Consider the following 16,595-nt stretch of genomic DNA (forward strand, 5'->3'; position numbering starts at 1 on the left):
ATAAAGTATGCTAAAGTTAAAAAAAGTAGTCAAAAAGTCAAAGTAGGCCTGTATTTCCAATGTTTCCGGTACAGACTCTTTGTATACTTTTCCTCATACAGAGGACATGTTCAAATAGTCCACGCAGCATCCTTCTTAAATTGAGACAGTCTTTGTTTCTGCCACTTCCAGTGAATCAGATAAGCTTCTCGTGAATTAGCTGATGAGCTCCTCCCTGCCCTCTCCTCCCCTCCCCGCCGCCCCGGCTCGTCCCATTAAATTCCTCCAGCCTGGCATCAAGTTCCCGGAGGGCGGAGAGTTGGCCGCCAACTCTGTAATATCAGTAACGCAGCAGCGAGCGGACGACAACTGGGAAACTCGCTTTACCCGAAACCCCGAGGAGACGAGACGAGACGGCTCAAAGTGAAACCATGACCGGGAATCCGGTGTCTCCGGGATGGGGCGTTCGTGCGCGCGGCGTATAATACGGGGACTTGTCGCTTCGCCTGCTACGAGTGCGGTTTTCGTGTGTTCCCCGGTAGAGGCAGCCGGAGGGCCAATAATGGCAGCCAGGCGGACTAGAGGGGTCACCGGCTCGAACCTGAGCCGGACTACCGTGGCCAGGGCCACCCCCGTGGCCAGGGCCACCGCCATAGCCGAGCAGCTGCGCTACGAGTGCTCCATCTTACTGGAACTTTATGTGAGTAGAGAGGCTTGATGTTTCCACTTGCTCCAACCAGCCAGCACAACTCGGTGTGCGTGTGTGCGCGTGTCGCTGTAAGGGAGAGTAAGAACTAGGCCTAGTGGAATGATAGGAGTGTTGTTGTTTTTTTTTTTTCTAGCACAAACTCCTTGCCACTCTGGGCATGGAGCCTCCATCTCTGTTCCACCAGCCCTTCGCCTCAGGGTGCGAGCTACCGGTTATTAAAACTTTCTTTGTGTCCCGCAAATTCGCCGCCTCGATCCTTCCTTTCATGTGTCTCGCAGGGAGCGAGGGAGCGGCCTGGCATATGCCTCCTTCCTCCTCACTCCCTGGGTCTGACCCCTGACACGGATTTATGTTGCGTCACTGACTTGGCGGAGCAATCGCTTTTTGGAACAACTGATGCATTCCACTGAACGCACCGTGAAGTGATTAGATGTGTCTTAGCCTGTCGTAGCCCCCCCCCCCCCCCCCCCCCACACACACCTACCTCTCGGAGCGTTAAGGCCCTAAGGATTCACAAGCACTAAAAGCTGATACCTACAATTTTACCTGCAAAGTGCCGCGTCAACATCGTCAGACCGATCATGATGTCGGATCTTAATGTATAGCTCTGAGAGTACAAAAGCGATAACTTATTTTTTAAATGCTGTCTAAGGTAGATATACAGTATGGATTGTATATTAATGTTAATGTGTGTCTGTGCGGTAAATATGAAGCAGCCGGTTAGCTTAGCATAGCAGAAAGGCTGGAAACGGCTAGCCTGGATCTGTCCTGAGATAAAAAAAAGACTTCTGCCTATTAGCACCTCTAAAGCTCACCAATCCAAATGTTGTACCTTGTTTATTTATGTAATCCGTCAAAATCGGACTTCTTTTTGCAAACAGGAGTCGCCCCCTGATGGCCAGTAGAGAGAATGCAAGTTTTAAGACACTTCCGCATTAGCGTCACTCGACAGAACCAGAGGTTGCCGCCTGGTGTTGCCTCATAGACAATGATCTGTGATAGAGTGCCAAATTGCTCAAAAGTGACATCAGTGTGGTTAGTATTTAATAGAAAGCATATTTTTATTTTTCCACTTCATTTTCCAACTCCTCCTTCCTTTTCGGCATGAATGCCTTCCCAAATCTTACTTCTGTTCTTAATTTCCCAACACCCTTTTTTGTTTTCTCTTGTCCCCCCTCAAGACAAAGAAGGAGAGTTTTGTTACAGATGTTGCTGACAGTCGTCTGGTGTCCGTACCGCCCCCTTCCTCCCAGCTGGACACCAGGAACAAGCTCTGGTGTCTCCACTCCGCTCTGCTCCAGTGCCGCAGCTTACTGGAGAGCGCCATCGCCAGGGAGGAAGAGGAGCTGGGCGGCGGGGAGAAGGGCGACTATGAGACCCAGAGGAACATGGTGAAGAGCAATCTGTCGTTCCTCCTGATCACCACCGGAGAGCTCCTCAAAGCCGCCGATGGCGCGGCGGTCCCGACCCCTGGCGTGGAGGGCTTAGAGGTAGGCACTGCTGTCGACATCATTGATGATGATGATGGTGGAAGTTCTAGAGAGAAATTAAGGCAGATATTGGTGACCCCCCCCCCCCCCCTCCTCTTTTTCTTGTCAACAGTCAGGGGGGTCAACCGGTCTGTTTGCGCTGAAGCGTTGGGTGTACCGGGTCTTCAAGGAGGTGGACTACTGGACCAAGACGGCCATCACCACTTTGCAAGCGTTGCCCTCTGTGATCGTCAAGGAGCGGGCGAGGGCCACGCGAGTCCGGAGTGTGAGAAGCGCCCGGTGATGAGACTGGGGGGGTGTGTGCGTGTGTGTGTGTGTGTGTGTGCGCGTGTGGGCGTAGAGAAACTAATATGAGAGAGAGAGAGAGCGAATAGGTGAGCGCAGGAATCAGAAGATGAACCAAGGTGAAATACTAACATATTTGGTGTGAAAAAGAAAGAGATGAGTGAAAATAGCCAGCCGTGATAGTGAGACACAGATCTCCACTGACTGGGAGATGAGTGGGTTGAACAGAGGCCTTAGACAGAGAGGGAGCAAAAGACAATAACCATGTTCGTCATAGCTGATAACAACATCTGCTGGAATGAGTTTATTTGAAATACGGCACAGTCGAAGACATCTTTATATTTATTGTTTAGCTTTAAGACGACATCTCAGGATGCGTCGAGATTGAAAGATAAGAAGCAGAGTTTCTTTATTTCTTTCTTATTTTGGTATTGAGGAAACTTAACGTCATTTAACTGCAACTCAAGATGCATGCAGTTGTTTTTCTCACCTGTCAACATCCCGTGCCCCGCCCTCCCTCCCTCCCCTCATACTTGCACTCCTTTGATACGGCTGTATGTGTGTGTTGTTATTTAAGACATTCTGCCTCTGCAGCCGACAGAGGACGCAGTCAGCGAGGGGCACGTTCAGATGAGAAAATGAGAACGTTTGAATTTAAGCCGCGCGTAGCCATGAAGCGGTACTTTTGACTGCCTTGGCTATAAATCATTCCACGTGGGTTGTCACCTGTGGAAGCTCTTGTGTGTGTGTGTGGAGGGACAGCACCCTCTAGTGCTTACACGGACACATTCCTTCTTTCTTTCTTTATTTTCCTCAGTAATGCTTCTGTGAAATTATCCTCTGTTCTTATAGTTAAAGAAAAAAACGTTTTTATTAGCAGTGAAATCACGTGACAGGGTTCAGGAAGCAACAAGTGTGGTGCAAGCGCAGTGTCAGTAGTTCGACTGATGGGCATGCAAATGGACACATAAGCAGGGAGTGTAGTGGAAATGTAGTGTAAACAGTAGAAATCTGTAAACTTATGTGATAAAAGAACATTTTCATGAAAACCTATACTGATTTTAATAGTTTAAAATAACAGGCAAAATATGCATTTTTACTGCTGAAATTTAAAAATGCCAGATTTCAGTGTTTATTGATTGTGTTTTAAATATTTTATTTACATTTACATTTAAGAACAATCAATCTTATTTATATTTCGAACACAGAAAATAAATATTTTTACTTCTGAAATGGAAAAATGCTGACTATCACTGTTTATTGGTTCAGTTTTAAATATTTTAGATGAATAAGTATAAAAATAATTAAAATTATAAATAAATATTATGTATTTTATATATATATATATATATATATATATATATATATATATATATATATATATATATATATATATGTTAACACATATGTATGTGTGTGTATATATATATTGTGTTTAAAATAAAATAAACACAAATATAATGGTTTAATTCATCAATAAGCCCAGCAAGAATCATTTTGGGCATCAGTGGTCAATGTGAATTATGAATGGGTCTGAATTCAGACAGTTGAAAGTCAAGAGTTGTGGCCGCCAAATTATCCCTTATCTATCCATTGGGCACTTGAGGCTTGCAGTGCCATAATCGACTTCTAGTTGATGAGTTAACCTGCAGTAGATTGGTTTAATTGTGATCGAGCAACCTGGTCAGTCTAACCTGGACTGGTTTACCAATCAGAAGTTGCATCAGCCGTAGCCTCAGATCGTCTTTAATGATGCATGTTGCTCCGGGGTAAGACAAAGCGAAAGATACTGTAAGTGAGATTGAATCCTACATGTAGAAGTCTTTCCTAGATACCCAATAAGATCCATGACGATGTGGTGCACAAAGAAGAAAAATGGCATGTCGGGAGAAAAAATAAATATATACGTCAAGAGGTGTTTGAATAAAAAGCAAGGAAATGTTTTACAGTGTTGAAATATTTAGGACGCTGGGACCATTTGGTCGTTTGACGAATGTCACTTTGTTTAACTAATGGGCTGCAGATTTCATTTAGCTCACGTGCTGTAGTTAGTAAATGTAGGTTGATAAACTGTTGGTAGGTGCACTGGGAGTATGAACAGACCTCTGTGAGATTTGAGTGATACAGAGTGCGCCAATCTGAAATATGAACGTTGTTACTGGAAGGCAACACAATTGCATTCGCTTGTTTGATCTGAGTCGCAACGATTCATTTCAAAGATGAAATGCAACCCCTACTGTTCATGTTGTGCATGCACTGAACTAAGACAATACACCATGCAGCACAAATGCATCCTTAATATCTAATGAAGCTTTTGAGTGCAGCACCTTTTTTTTTTTTTTCTTCATATACTGTAAATGCAGTGTGTAAATACATGTATTGCATTTACTGTCCTCTGTATGGTTTTGTTTGTCCAACTTTGACCAAAAAGTTTAAAAAAAAAAAAAATGCAAGCATGTTTCTATATGAGAAGATAGAATATGAAGCAGGACGTACAGGCTCATCAAACACAAAAATATTACGTGGCAGCATCTTACTGTGGAGCGTGAACGTAGTGGCACTTATTTTATTCTCCGTCTCCACAATTGGAAGGTAAATAGAAGAATAACGCTGTACTTGTTACAAAGTATTCCACCAAGACTGTGACTGTTGGACCACTGGTCTCACTGGAATTAATGAGGCTGCACATCTTTGACGCAGTGCTATTGTTGGTCTGAATCAGGCGGCGACCTCCGGCTCTGTCGAGTGAAGTCAATGCCGAAGTGTCTTTAACTTGCGTTCTCTCTACTGACCAGCAGGGGGCGACTCCTCTGCAAAAAAGAAGTCCGATTGTGTTGAAGTCTTTGAGAAATGACTCTACTTCTCTCTTGATTTATTACCTCAGTAAACATGAGTTTATGGTCTCAAGCTCTAGTTTCAAGTCTTCTTCAATACAGCATGATGTTCATTGAGTAAATGATGGTCCATTTAGAGTCGAATAGACCATAAAGCAGGGTATGCTTTAGGGCGGGGCTACTGTGTGATTGACAGGTCGCTACAAGAGCACTCCTCCTCAGTCCAAAAACGGTCCCTTCCATTCATTGGTTGCAAAAAGCCAAGATTGCGATGGCCATATTCCAAGATGGCGACGGACAAAATCGCTTCCAAACATCAGTCCACAAACCGATGGGTAACGTCACCATGACTAGGTCCACTTCTTATATAAACGCGGCCTCAGAGTTTATGCATTGGCTTCATGGGCCAACCGAGTAGTTACAGCTTCCAACGGCTTCATATTATCGCCCTCTGTTCTTCTTGTCATGGATTGACGTTTCTAGACTGCCCTCTTCCTGCGGATGACAGGAAGTAGAGCGCGGTGGTTACATTCCTGGCAAACAAAATGTCTTGTTTGTGTACGTACTGTTGATTTATTTATTGTTGCCCAACTAATTATTTTACCGTGTGTGTCTTCTTAAAGCGTGCAGATTGTTACACCTCTCTTTTGGTACAGAGGGAGAGACAGCGCTGTGGACAAATGGCTCAAAGCACAAAGACGGGATTGGGTTCCCATCGCATCTGTCCATAAGCAGCAATCCTACTGCAGGAAACCGCGACATTCATTTGAGTTGTCACTACAGTGGTGGGGTTTTCACATTGTGAAGGTTTGAATAACATATTTGTCATAAAGAATGAATAATTTACCCCCTTTTATTCCTGATGGTCAACCAAATATTTGGATGTACTTGTGGATTGTTCTCTTTTGCTGTGTATCTTTTGGAGTTTATGGTCGAGCAGCAATAATCCCTGTCCTGCAAATGTGGCTTTATCTGTGCTAACTATTGTCTCTGGATACACTTGGCCCTGGATAATGTGTTGACACAAGAGACCAGACGCCAAAGCTAGATTTTAATCTTTGGGCTGAAGAAATTGTTTTGTATTTTCCTACATCGCCGCAGTCGCAGAGTCTTCTTGGTGTCTCAAATTAAAACGTGTCTTTGGAATGAAAACCAGCTTCTCTTGACCTTTTCAAGGAAAGCTCCTTCTGTAACATTGCCGGGTTCATCTGTCTCTTAAAGTATTGTTTTTCTGACTTTTAAACATTAAGTAGGCCTCATGTCATATGTTATCATCTCCTATGTAAGAACACTGTAATCTTGACTTTGCCTTTAATGGTAATGTAACAACTTTTATTTAAACTTGAGCCATGAAGAAGAAAATGTTACAGAAATGTTGCCTTTTAAACAAATCAGGCCTTTTTTTTAAAGGGCCAGTGTGTAGCATTTTGGGGAATCTATTAGCTAAAACTGAATATAATATTAATAAGTACGTGTTAATTTGTGTACAATCCCCTGAATCTAAGAATGGTGTTAGCTTTTTTAGCTTAGAATGAGCCCTTCATAGCTATATAGGGAGCACTCTAGAGAGCTGTTTGTTGTGTTGTTACATTAACTGAAGTTCTGCGACACAATTGACAAACAACATGAGCCGTCTGACATTGCTCCTAAAGTGGTGTTGTTATGGTATGGACCACACTGCTAGATGCCACCAAATCCTTCACACTGTCCCTTTAAGCAACATGTCAAATTGGCGTTCACATATGAGGTGACATAGACCAGCTCTAGAGCAGTTTCATTTTATGGCAACCAGCACACACATTTTTTTTTGACTCTATCCTGATATTGTTCTTTCATTTAATGACCAATTGATTACTTCTATAAAACATGGTTTAGTTAACGGAGAGAGCATTTGGTCAAATCATTGTGAATATGCAATGAAAGTAATGTAAAGTCTTGAATGTGTTTTCCGAAACTTTCTTTGGTGATGGTGTAAAAGTGTATTTATTATTGATTGGATTCCTGAGTGGGTTGAAATAAATTGATCTTGGCTGTAATTTGAGTTGTCTCTTGTGTCTGTGTGACTTAAAAACAGATTGGCTCACAACTGTTAGTGATGAGAAGTGTGCTTGATAGATGGCATTTTTTTTCTTTCAGTGCAAGAAAATAACGATGTGAGGACAAAGTGTTATTTTACATTTTGAGTTTGAATATTACTAGTGAGAGAGTGTGTGTGTGTGTGTGAAAGGAAAGAGGTGATGTGTGTGTGTGTGTGTGTGTGTTTATGTTCAGCTGGAAGAAAAGACAGGATGTGTGTTTGAGCGAAAGGGGTGGGGTGTGTGTTTAAAAGGGTTTGTGTGTGTGTGTGTGTATTTGTGCATGTGTGCGTGTTTGTTTATATGTGTTTTTGTGCGTGTGTGTGTGTGTGCATCTTTTCGTTTGTGTGTGTGGTTGTTAGGGAAGGAGTGGCAGCCAGGATGCCTGTGGAAGAGGGGGGAGGTGTGTGTGAGTGTGTACGTGTGTGTGTATCTGTGAGTTAGTGAGGGAGAGAGAGAGAGAGAGAGAAAATATGCGTGTGTGTTACATGGTGAGAGAGAAAGAGACTGAGAGAGAAAATGGGTGTGTGCTTGTGTGTCTCTGTGTGTGCTTGTGCGCATTTGTCTGTTCGCCTGCACATTTGTGTGCACGTGGGTGTATGTGTGTCTGAGAGAGAGACAGAGAGATGAAAAAAGAGAAGGGGAGAGAGGGCAGGAAAGTGTGTGTGTGTGTGAGAGAGAGAGAGAGACAGACAGACAGACAGAGGGAGGGAGGGAGGGGGAGAAAGAGCAAGCAGGAGACACAATGTGTGTATCTGCTTGTGTGTGTGTGTGTGTGTGTGTGTGTGTGTGTGTGTGCGCCTGTGAATGTTTGTGCAGGCATGTGTGTGTGTTCCTGTGTGTGTTTGTGTGTGTTTGTTCCTGTGTGAGTGAGTGAGTGAGTGTGTGAGTGAGTGAGTGAGAGAGAGAAGCAGAGCAATAGAGGGAATGTGTGTGTATTTATGTGTGCGTTTGTGTGTGTGAGAGTGTGAGTGAGCGAGCAAGGAAGAGAGAGAGGACATGTACGTGTGTGGATGTGTGTGTGAGAGAAAGTGGGGGAGGGGTGTACAAGAGAGATGTGTGTGTGTGTGTGAAAGGAAAGAGGTGATGTGTGTGTATGTGTGAGCGCGCCTGCGTAGGAGGGAATGCGCGTGGACTTGTGTGACTGTGTGTGTGTGTGTGTGTGTGTGTGTATATGCTTGTGTGTGTGTCTGACAGAGATAGAGGGGGAGGGGTGTGTGTGCGGGGAGAGCTAGGAGCAAGCTCTGCAAATGGTGTGTGCGTGAGTGTGTTTTGTGTGTGTGTGTGTGTGTGTGAGTGTGTTACAGCAGCACAATATGTGCCTGTGCTGAATGAAAGGGAAATGAATGCGGTGTGTGTGTGTGTGTATCTGTGTGTGTCTGTGTGTGTGAGTGTGTGCTGTGGAAGAGGGTGTGCGTGTCCTTTATTGGAACTGTGTGTGTGTGTGTGTGTGTGTGTGTGTGTGTGTAGTTTGTGAGGACTGTACAACAGTGTGTTGCTGTAAATGTGCACTGTGAATGTTTGTCTTCAGTGAAGATTGTGTAGCTGTGTGTGTCTGTGTGTGTGTATTTGCATGTTTGTGTGTACGCGAATACACACACGTATTGGGGGTATTGGTGCGGGTGATGAAGTGTTCATGATAGTGTGCACACGCAAACAGAGCAGAATTACAATTAAACCAAACTCCTTCAGCAGCTCCCAGATCTCCATACTCCATACTCTCACATCCTTCTTCTTCTTCTTCTTCTTCTTCTTCTTCTTCTTCTTCTTCTTCTTCTTCTTCTTCTTCTTCTTCTTCTTCTTCTTCTTCTTCTTCTTCTTCTTCTTCTTCTTCTTCTTCTTCTTCTTCTTCTTCTTCTTCTTCTTCTTCTTCTTCTTCTTCTTCTTCTTCTTCTTCTTCTTCTTCTTCTTCTCCTCTTATCTTAGCCCAGCATCATTTCTTAGCACCTTAATGACTGTTACATTTTCCCGTGTGCGGGAGGGGGGGGGGGGCGGTTTTCCATGGTGCAGGTTATCGACATAGCTCGCTGTAATTATATATGTTGATATGTTAAAAGATAAAATAAGTACTTGGCTGATGATCTGCACCATACTGTGATTGACAGATGTGGTGTGACGGATATTATCAGTTTATTAGTTTAGCTGTCAAACTGTAGGCTACACTCAAAGATAAAATAATGTTTCTCCAAACCAATAGAACCATGGTTCATGAAAACAGGGGAATGCGCTTGTAACCCTTAAAGGGGTACTCCAGTGATTTCGTATTAGTATTGTCAATACAGTTGGGTGACTCACATCAGAATCAGAATCAGAACCGTTTATTGCCAATGTATGTTTCACATACAAGGAATTTGTCATAGCAGGTGGTGCATAACATTAAACTAACATTAAACAATGGCATTAAACAATCAACACAGTGCAAAAAAATAGAAACATATTAGAATTTGATGTTAAAACATGTTGAGACAAATCAATAAGACTGGTCCAAATCGAAGCAGCAGAGGCAGAGATGCCCGTGACTTTCAGAATACATCCACACTACTGCATTTTTGTCCTAAAACGCACATCTTTCGCTACGTTTATGTTCTTATAGCACCTAAAACGGAGATGTTTGAAAACGCTGCTGAAAATATCGACCACAATGTCAAGATAGAAACTAGAAGATATACTTTATGGAGGTGAATTTTAACGCTGCACTCATCCTTGCATTACATTTTTACAACATACCACACTCTAATAGACATTTGTCAGGTAGCTTCTATAACATGATCAAGAAACGGCAGCTAGTAGCAGTGCTAACGCTAACACGGACTACACAAAGTGAATTGTGAGTGTTCCAAAACACCAATGGGCAAAGTAAAGTGATGAAGGTTTCAGGGACATATCACCTCAAAATCCATATTTTTCCTCTAACCTGTTGCCTAGTTTTGGAGATGTCGGCCATAAAGATAACACGCCAAAACTAAATTTGTAAAAACTTAGCAATGTCTCTTTCAAAAAGATCCTGATCCGGTTACTTAAGATAATCCACAGACATTGAGCAGTTATGATCAAAATAAAGTAGTTCCCAAGATACTCCCAAGATAAAAAAAAGCAACCATAGCGTTTATTAAACTCCTGCGATTTGACTGGCACAAGTTAGACCACAGTGAGGCTAATTCTGTATATTTTAGCCTATTCATAACATTAGCATGGATGAAAATCCTGCTGTTTTCTCAAAACATACCAGAAGTTAGATATGTGGCAAATGTGTTGCATGAGCACAAAAACTTAAATTAGAGATGATACAAAGCCATCCGTTTCCACCGCTGTCACCAAGTCGCACATTAAAGCGCTAAAGCAGGTCAGACAGATCACTGAAGCATTGATCACTGAGCCTGACAAATGTTCGCACAATTCAATAAGCAGCCATCACAGTGAGAGCTGTGTTACCTTAGAAATAGGCCTTTCTTCCTCACCATATAAATCCATGTCTATGAGCAGGGCGGCCGTGGCTCATTAGGTCGTTCCTCGGCTGCTACATGTCCTTTGCCGAAGTGTCCCTGAGCAAGATGCTGAACCCTTCGAACTCCCCGGGTGCTTCTCTTCCGGTTAAATGCAGAGGTCAAATTTCATGTATATGTACAAATGTATAATGACGACTCTAATAAAGTTGAAGTTTAAGCCCAGCTAGCTGGAGCTAATGGCTAATTATGCACTTGGAGCTATCGAGAGGCTTCCTCATCGGGATAGTGGACATTTTCCAGCCATTACGTCTGCGATTCATGACAAAAAAAGCTTTGTTTTCTACTCCCGGGCTGCATTTACGACTCACTGATGTCAGCCCGTCTATCGGTCAAGGTCCAGATATTTTAAATAATTTCTATGACATCATCAGGGCCATCATTGCATTCTTTGCAATAAAACTGTTGATCCGTCCATTGTGTCTGCGAGATACACATCTTCTTTAATTATTACTGATGGATTCCATTTGTGTCTGAATTGGTTTGACCATTAATGCTATCTGATATGAAACCTAATTTTAGCATGATCAGTTTGACCGTTTAAATAGCCCAGCAAGTGACACAGAACAAGATACATCATCAGTTTAGTCCAAATATTGAGATTTTTTATTCATACATGTCTGAAACTGCATGTGAAAATGCCTAAATGTTTCAATGTAGCAAAGTAGAATAAGCTGCTGGTTCTGGAAGTACACCACTGTAGATTCCCATAGGAGTTCTATTGTTGATATCTTTAATGCTCCTTAATATAGAAACACTGGAGTCTACTGAATACATGAAAAATGCTATAGCTTTATGTTATGGACATAAGGTTTTAATTATTTCAAGTAAAAAAAAAAGAAGAAAGTTGAAGTTGAATGATTGAGAAATCGAAAAAAAGTTGGACATTTCCATGAGTTGTGGTGCATTTTTCTAAATACTACAACAGCCACAATTGCTTTGGAAAAGAGGCCAAACAGAGCTTTTAGCCAACTCTTTGTTTTTACAGTTATGAAGAAAACACATCACCATACCTGCTAAATTCATCCACAATAGACCCAGAATCACATAGGTATGGCTGAATGTATTATCAGGTTAGCACCATGCATAAATTGTTTTATCTTCCAGTCATTGTTAGTAATTACCACAACAGACTTTTAGGTGTAGTGATTGTATGTTTCTTATAACCTTTTTCCACTAAAATCAATGCTTATATGGAGGTTTCTTAAACAGCTTGCCAAACATAGACACCTTTTCCCATTGCCAGTAGACCATGCTGTGTATATATACATATATATATATATATATATATATATATATATATATATATATATATATATATATATATATATATATATATACATATACAGAGTAATTTGACCACTGAATGAATGCCGATTGTAACCATTGAAGACAAGAGTCAGATGTTAATGGTTTGTGTATTCATGTCTAGGGATAAAGGGGCTTTACAGAAATGCTTCCTTAGGTTGTTGTGACTTACCTTTGACTTCTGTTTTTTTCAAGGATATATTTTCTAACACAGTTGCTCGTCTTTTGTGCTGATGATTCATGTCAGTTTCAAGGCTTGGAAGTGCTCCAATTGCCAGTTGCCCACCATTGTCTATGCACAAAATGATCAGGACTTTTATTTCTGGAGCGCTGGACACCTGAGATAACCCATCCTGCTTTGATAGTCTGCAAGGCCCACCAAGGGGGGCAAGCATTTTTGGTGAAGTGCCAGATTTGGCCTATTGGCTGCTATTCGCAGCTTCCTAGCCAGTGTTGTTTTTATGGTTACATCAAAATGATATACCGTACTCTGAAGTGGTTTGAATCTCCAAATGGACAACACAATGAAGCCAACCTGTCTGCAAACGCCTGACCAAATGTAGGTAACCAAGGAGTTTGACAGAATCCCACCAGATCTGTGGTCAAAGTCCTCATCGGGGTCTCATATGGGCAACACTGTATTTGCAGATTTTCGACCTCTCGGGTGTTCTCCAGATGAGGAATCGCCGATAGGCGAGACTACTCTGGAGATGACAAGGTTAATTAACAGGTTCAATTGAATCAATATGCAGCAATTGAATGTATGCAGAACATGTCTTCTATGGTTCTGTTGAACTGTAATGGATCAACTTGCCAGACAGGCATCAGTCCAAATCCATGTAAATGATATTTTCTATAACGTAAAACCTTACAACACAGCTTATTTTGGTCTGGCAATGCCATGGATGAATTAGCTTGACAGATGCCATTTCCCGAAAGACTGTTCCATAGATATTTGATAGTTATCTCCATTATTTACACATCAATATGAATTTCTCTGCCTGAATGAAGGCATTTGTTACTTTACTTCTGATATCTGGACATACATGGCAGAAATTCTCCAAATGGCTCTAAAGCTACCAACCATAAATCTACCACAATTATTTCTGAATTCATGGGCAGGAAATGGGTTAAACAATTGCAGAATTATGCATAATGTTATGTTTAAAAAAAGCTGATTGCATACTTGACGAGGCTGAATTTATTCTTGAGTGGTTGTTTTCAGACTGAGTAGTGTTCCAGATCTAATCGCGAAAACTGTGCCATCAAAATGTAGTCTGGTCTCCAAACACGGATGGGTATTGGAGCTGAGCACGTTTGGAGCACAGACTGAAAAGTGTCTGCATAGCATCAAGTATTGAAAACTATCAAGTGTCAAAAGTTGGCTATTTTCTCATTGCACAGCTACTGTCTTCCTCAGTTGCTCTGATGCCAGTGCAGCTTGTTTTAAGTAGAGCTTTTATCCAATCAGATTCCACCTCTGTGTCTCTAGGTAAGAAGAGAGGCCCGAGGCCTGCAGACTCACAAGTGAATCCCTTTGCAGTTTAAGTGAATGGGGACGACGACCCCTCGTCAGCTTGGGAGAGGCTGTCGGAAGTTCTCACTCACCAACTACAGGAGACCACCCCCACTGAGGCCAATCACCAACTGGCTGACGACCTGAATGTTTTCTATTGCAGGTTTGATAAGCCCACTTTCACACACCCCACCATCAAACAACCACCTACACCCCCTGCCTCCTTCTCAGCTCTTCTCACCTCTCCCAACCGACCCCCCATCAGCACTGAGGATCTGCAAAGAGGATGTGAGTCGGCTCTTCCACAGACAGAAGATCAGAAAGGCACCAGGCCCAGACGGTGTGTCACCCTCCTGCCTGAAAGTCTGTGGTGACCAGCTGGCCCCCATCTTCACGCAGATCTTCAACCGATCACTGGAGCTCTGTGAAGTCCCCTCCTGCTTCAAACGCTCCACGATCATCCCGGTCCCCAAGGAACCCTCCATCACAGGATTAAATGACTACAGGCCCGTCGCCCTGACGTCTGTGGTCATGAAATCCTTTGAGAAACTGGTATTGACCCATCTGAAGGGCATCACAGGATCCCTGCTGGACCCCCTGCAGTTTGCCTACCGGGCAAACAGGTCGGTGGATGATGCAGTCAGTATGGGACTGCACTACATGCTGCAACACCTCGACTCCCCAGGGACATATGCAAGGGTTCTGTTTGTGGACTTCAGCTCAGCGTTTAACACCATCATCCCAGCAATACTCCAACCCAAACTCTCCCAGCTCACTGTGCCACCAGCCTCCACCTGTCAGTGGATCAGAAACTTCCTGACTGACAGGACGCAGCAGGTGAGGCTGGGAAAAATTACATCCAGTACTCGGACTATCAGCACTGGCGCCCCCCAGGGGTGTGTGCTCTCCCCACTGCTCTTCTCCCTCTATACCAACGACTGCACCTCAGAGGACCCGTCTGTTAAACTCCTGAAGTTCGCAGACAACACAACAGTCATCGGCCTTAGCAGAGACGGTAACGAGTCTGCGTACAGGCGGAAGGTTGAACAGCTGGTCCTCTGGTGTGGTCAGAACAACCTGGAGCTTAACAGGCTCAAAACTGTGGAGATGACAGTGGACTTCAGGAGGAGCCCCCCAAAACTGCCCCCCCCTCACCATACTCAACAACACTGTGTCCGCTGTGGAGACCTTCAAGTTCCTGAGATCCACAATCTCCCAGGACCTGAAGTGGGCTCCCAACATCAACACCATCCGGAAAAAGGCCCAGCAGAGTTTGTACTTATTATTTGTACAACTTGTTTTTATGAAGATTGGATTTTTGTTTGGTGTTATATGTGATAGGAACTATTGTTACGTCCAATGTTGCGCTGGGGACATATTTAGCCGGTGCCAGTGTTGCCAATTTGGCGACTTTGTCGCTAAATCTGGCGACTTTCCAAACCCTCATGGTGACTTTTTTGTCAAAAGCTACTTGTGACTTGTTCTGGTGTTGTTGAAGACTTTTCTGGTGTTTTGACGTGAAAGGCAGGTACCGTTCTACAGTTACTGCCGTGAACGAGCAGCGGGTGCTGCCATGAGCCGCCCCAAAGCACTCACAGGCGGCTACTCGCGCAGCAGTCCCAGCTGCAGTCAGAGCAGAGAGGAGACGGCCTATTCATATATTGGCACTCTGCAGTTAGTGTATTTACAGGTATTGAGCTTCATTTTTACACGAAACAAATAATAACCGTAGCTGTGTTTCAGCTGCAGGACAGCAGTGAAGGTCGAAGGTATAAAATGCACGGCCCACCACTGCATGAACATTAGCATTAACATCGTGAACATTAGCAGTGTCAGTCTGTCTGTGGGAAAAAATGTAATCTTGACTAACATGACAAGGTATCTCTAAAAACGGATAATTAATTTGCTGTTAAGGGCTGTCACAGTGGGAGTTTTTAATACATGTCTTAACCCAGATAAATCCTACAATTTAAAATACAAATACCAAATACAGTCACTTAAGTGTTAATTCTTTTTTTTAATTTTTATTGAAAAGGTCATTTATAAAGGGATTTAACAAATGTCCAGCCTCAGATGGCAAATGATGCTAAATGGAGAGGAAAATCCTTGTTGACAGCAGGAAGTGAAATGCACTATCCTGAGTGGCAGGAGAATACCTAAATAACAAGGGATTTTTGTGCATGTTGAGATATTTAGCATACGAACCAACTATATACTGGTCTGAGTCCACCTTTAAATTGCTCGCTGCACATCTTGGATCCAAACTCAAATTGACATCGCATCAGACTAAAAATGTTACCTGCCAAATAATAATCTGAGGGATGTTTGCAGCTATACAGGGTATGTAACAAAAGTTCCAGTTAGAGGAGACAAAATACAATTTGTATTGTTGATCTATAGACATGTAGTATTCTTATACATTGTACTGTATCTCTTTTTTCTAGTTTACCTCCTTATACATTATGCTTTCAGAGCATTGATGGAACCGTTTGACCCACTTACCAACAGACACAATGTGTAGTTTACTATGTGTATGGGTTACTCTACCAATATGATGGCTTCAGATTTGCCATTGAGACCAAATGGGTAGTTTAATTTCCCAAAAGAAAATGTTTAGTTTAGACAAACAAAATATTGGAAAAATATATTGACAATAATTATTATAATAATGATAATAATAAATGAACAATGAATAATACATAGTAAATAAATAAATGAATAAATAACCCCCCTTGATGGCAACACCAAAATAATTCAAGACATTTGTCAAAAATGGAGCACACCATTTTCCAAAAAAACACCAGCATTAAAAGAGTTCATATATTGATGACGGAGCAAGTTTCATTCAGAAACTTTTTCTCGGAGTGAGATAGGAGTGATTCAGTCTGTGGTGCAC

At 42.6% G+C, this 16,595-nt stretch overlaps 1 protein-coding gene across 2 annotated transcripts; it reads left to right on the forward strand.

The window, feature by feature from the left end:
• Positions 1-339: 339 nt before the first annotated feature.
• On the forward strand, positions 340-7,327 carry LOC306785175 (uncharacterized protein). 2 transcript variants are annotated; one of them, XM_079279414.1, is made up of 4 exons: positions 340-679; positions 1,870-2,178; positions 2,291-2,457; positions 5,954-7,327. In XM_079279414.1, exons 1-4 carry the CDS (start codon positions 437-439, stop codon positions 6,108-6,110), a joined length of 876 nt encoding a protein of 291 aa, XP_079135540.1. In that variant the 5' UTR covers positions 340-436; the 3' UTR covers positions 6,111-7,327. The 2 variants fall into 2 exon arrangements, with proteins under 2 accessions (XP_079135540.1, XP_079135541.1); XM_079279415.1 differs by having other exon boundaries at positions 2,291-2,443; positions 5,921-7,327.
• The last annotated feature ends 9,268 nt before the right edge of the window (positions 7,328-16,595 follow it).

Source organism: Melanostigma gelatinosum (assembly GCF_949748355.1).
Source record: "Melanostigma gelatinosum genome assembly, chromosome: 11".
Taxonomy (NCBI): Eukaryota; Metazoa; Chordata; class Actinopteri; order Perciformes; family Zoarcidae; genus Melanostigma; species Melanostigma gelatinosum.

Excerpts from the sequence above, each read along its gene's own strand:
- LOC306785175 (XM_079279414.1), top strand. The coding sequence starts at position 437 with ATGGGGCGTTCGTGCGCGCGGCGTATAATACGGGGACTTGTCGCTTCG. Across the intron at positions 680-1,869 it reads CCATCTTACTGGAACTTTAT|ACAAAGAAGGAGAGTTTTGT; the intron begins GTGAGTAGAGAG and ends TCCCCCCTCAAG. Across the intron at positions 2,458-5,953 it reads CGGAGTGTGAGAAGCGCCCG|AGGGAGAGACAGCGCTGTGG; the intron begins GTGATGAGACTG and ends CTTTTGGTACAG.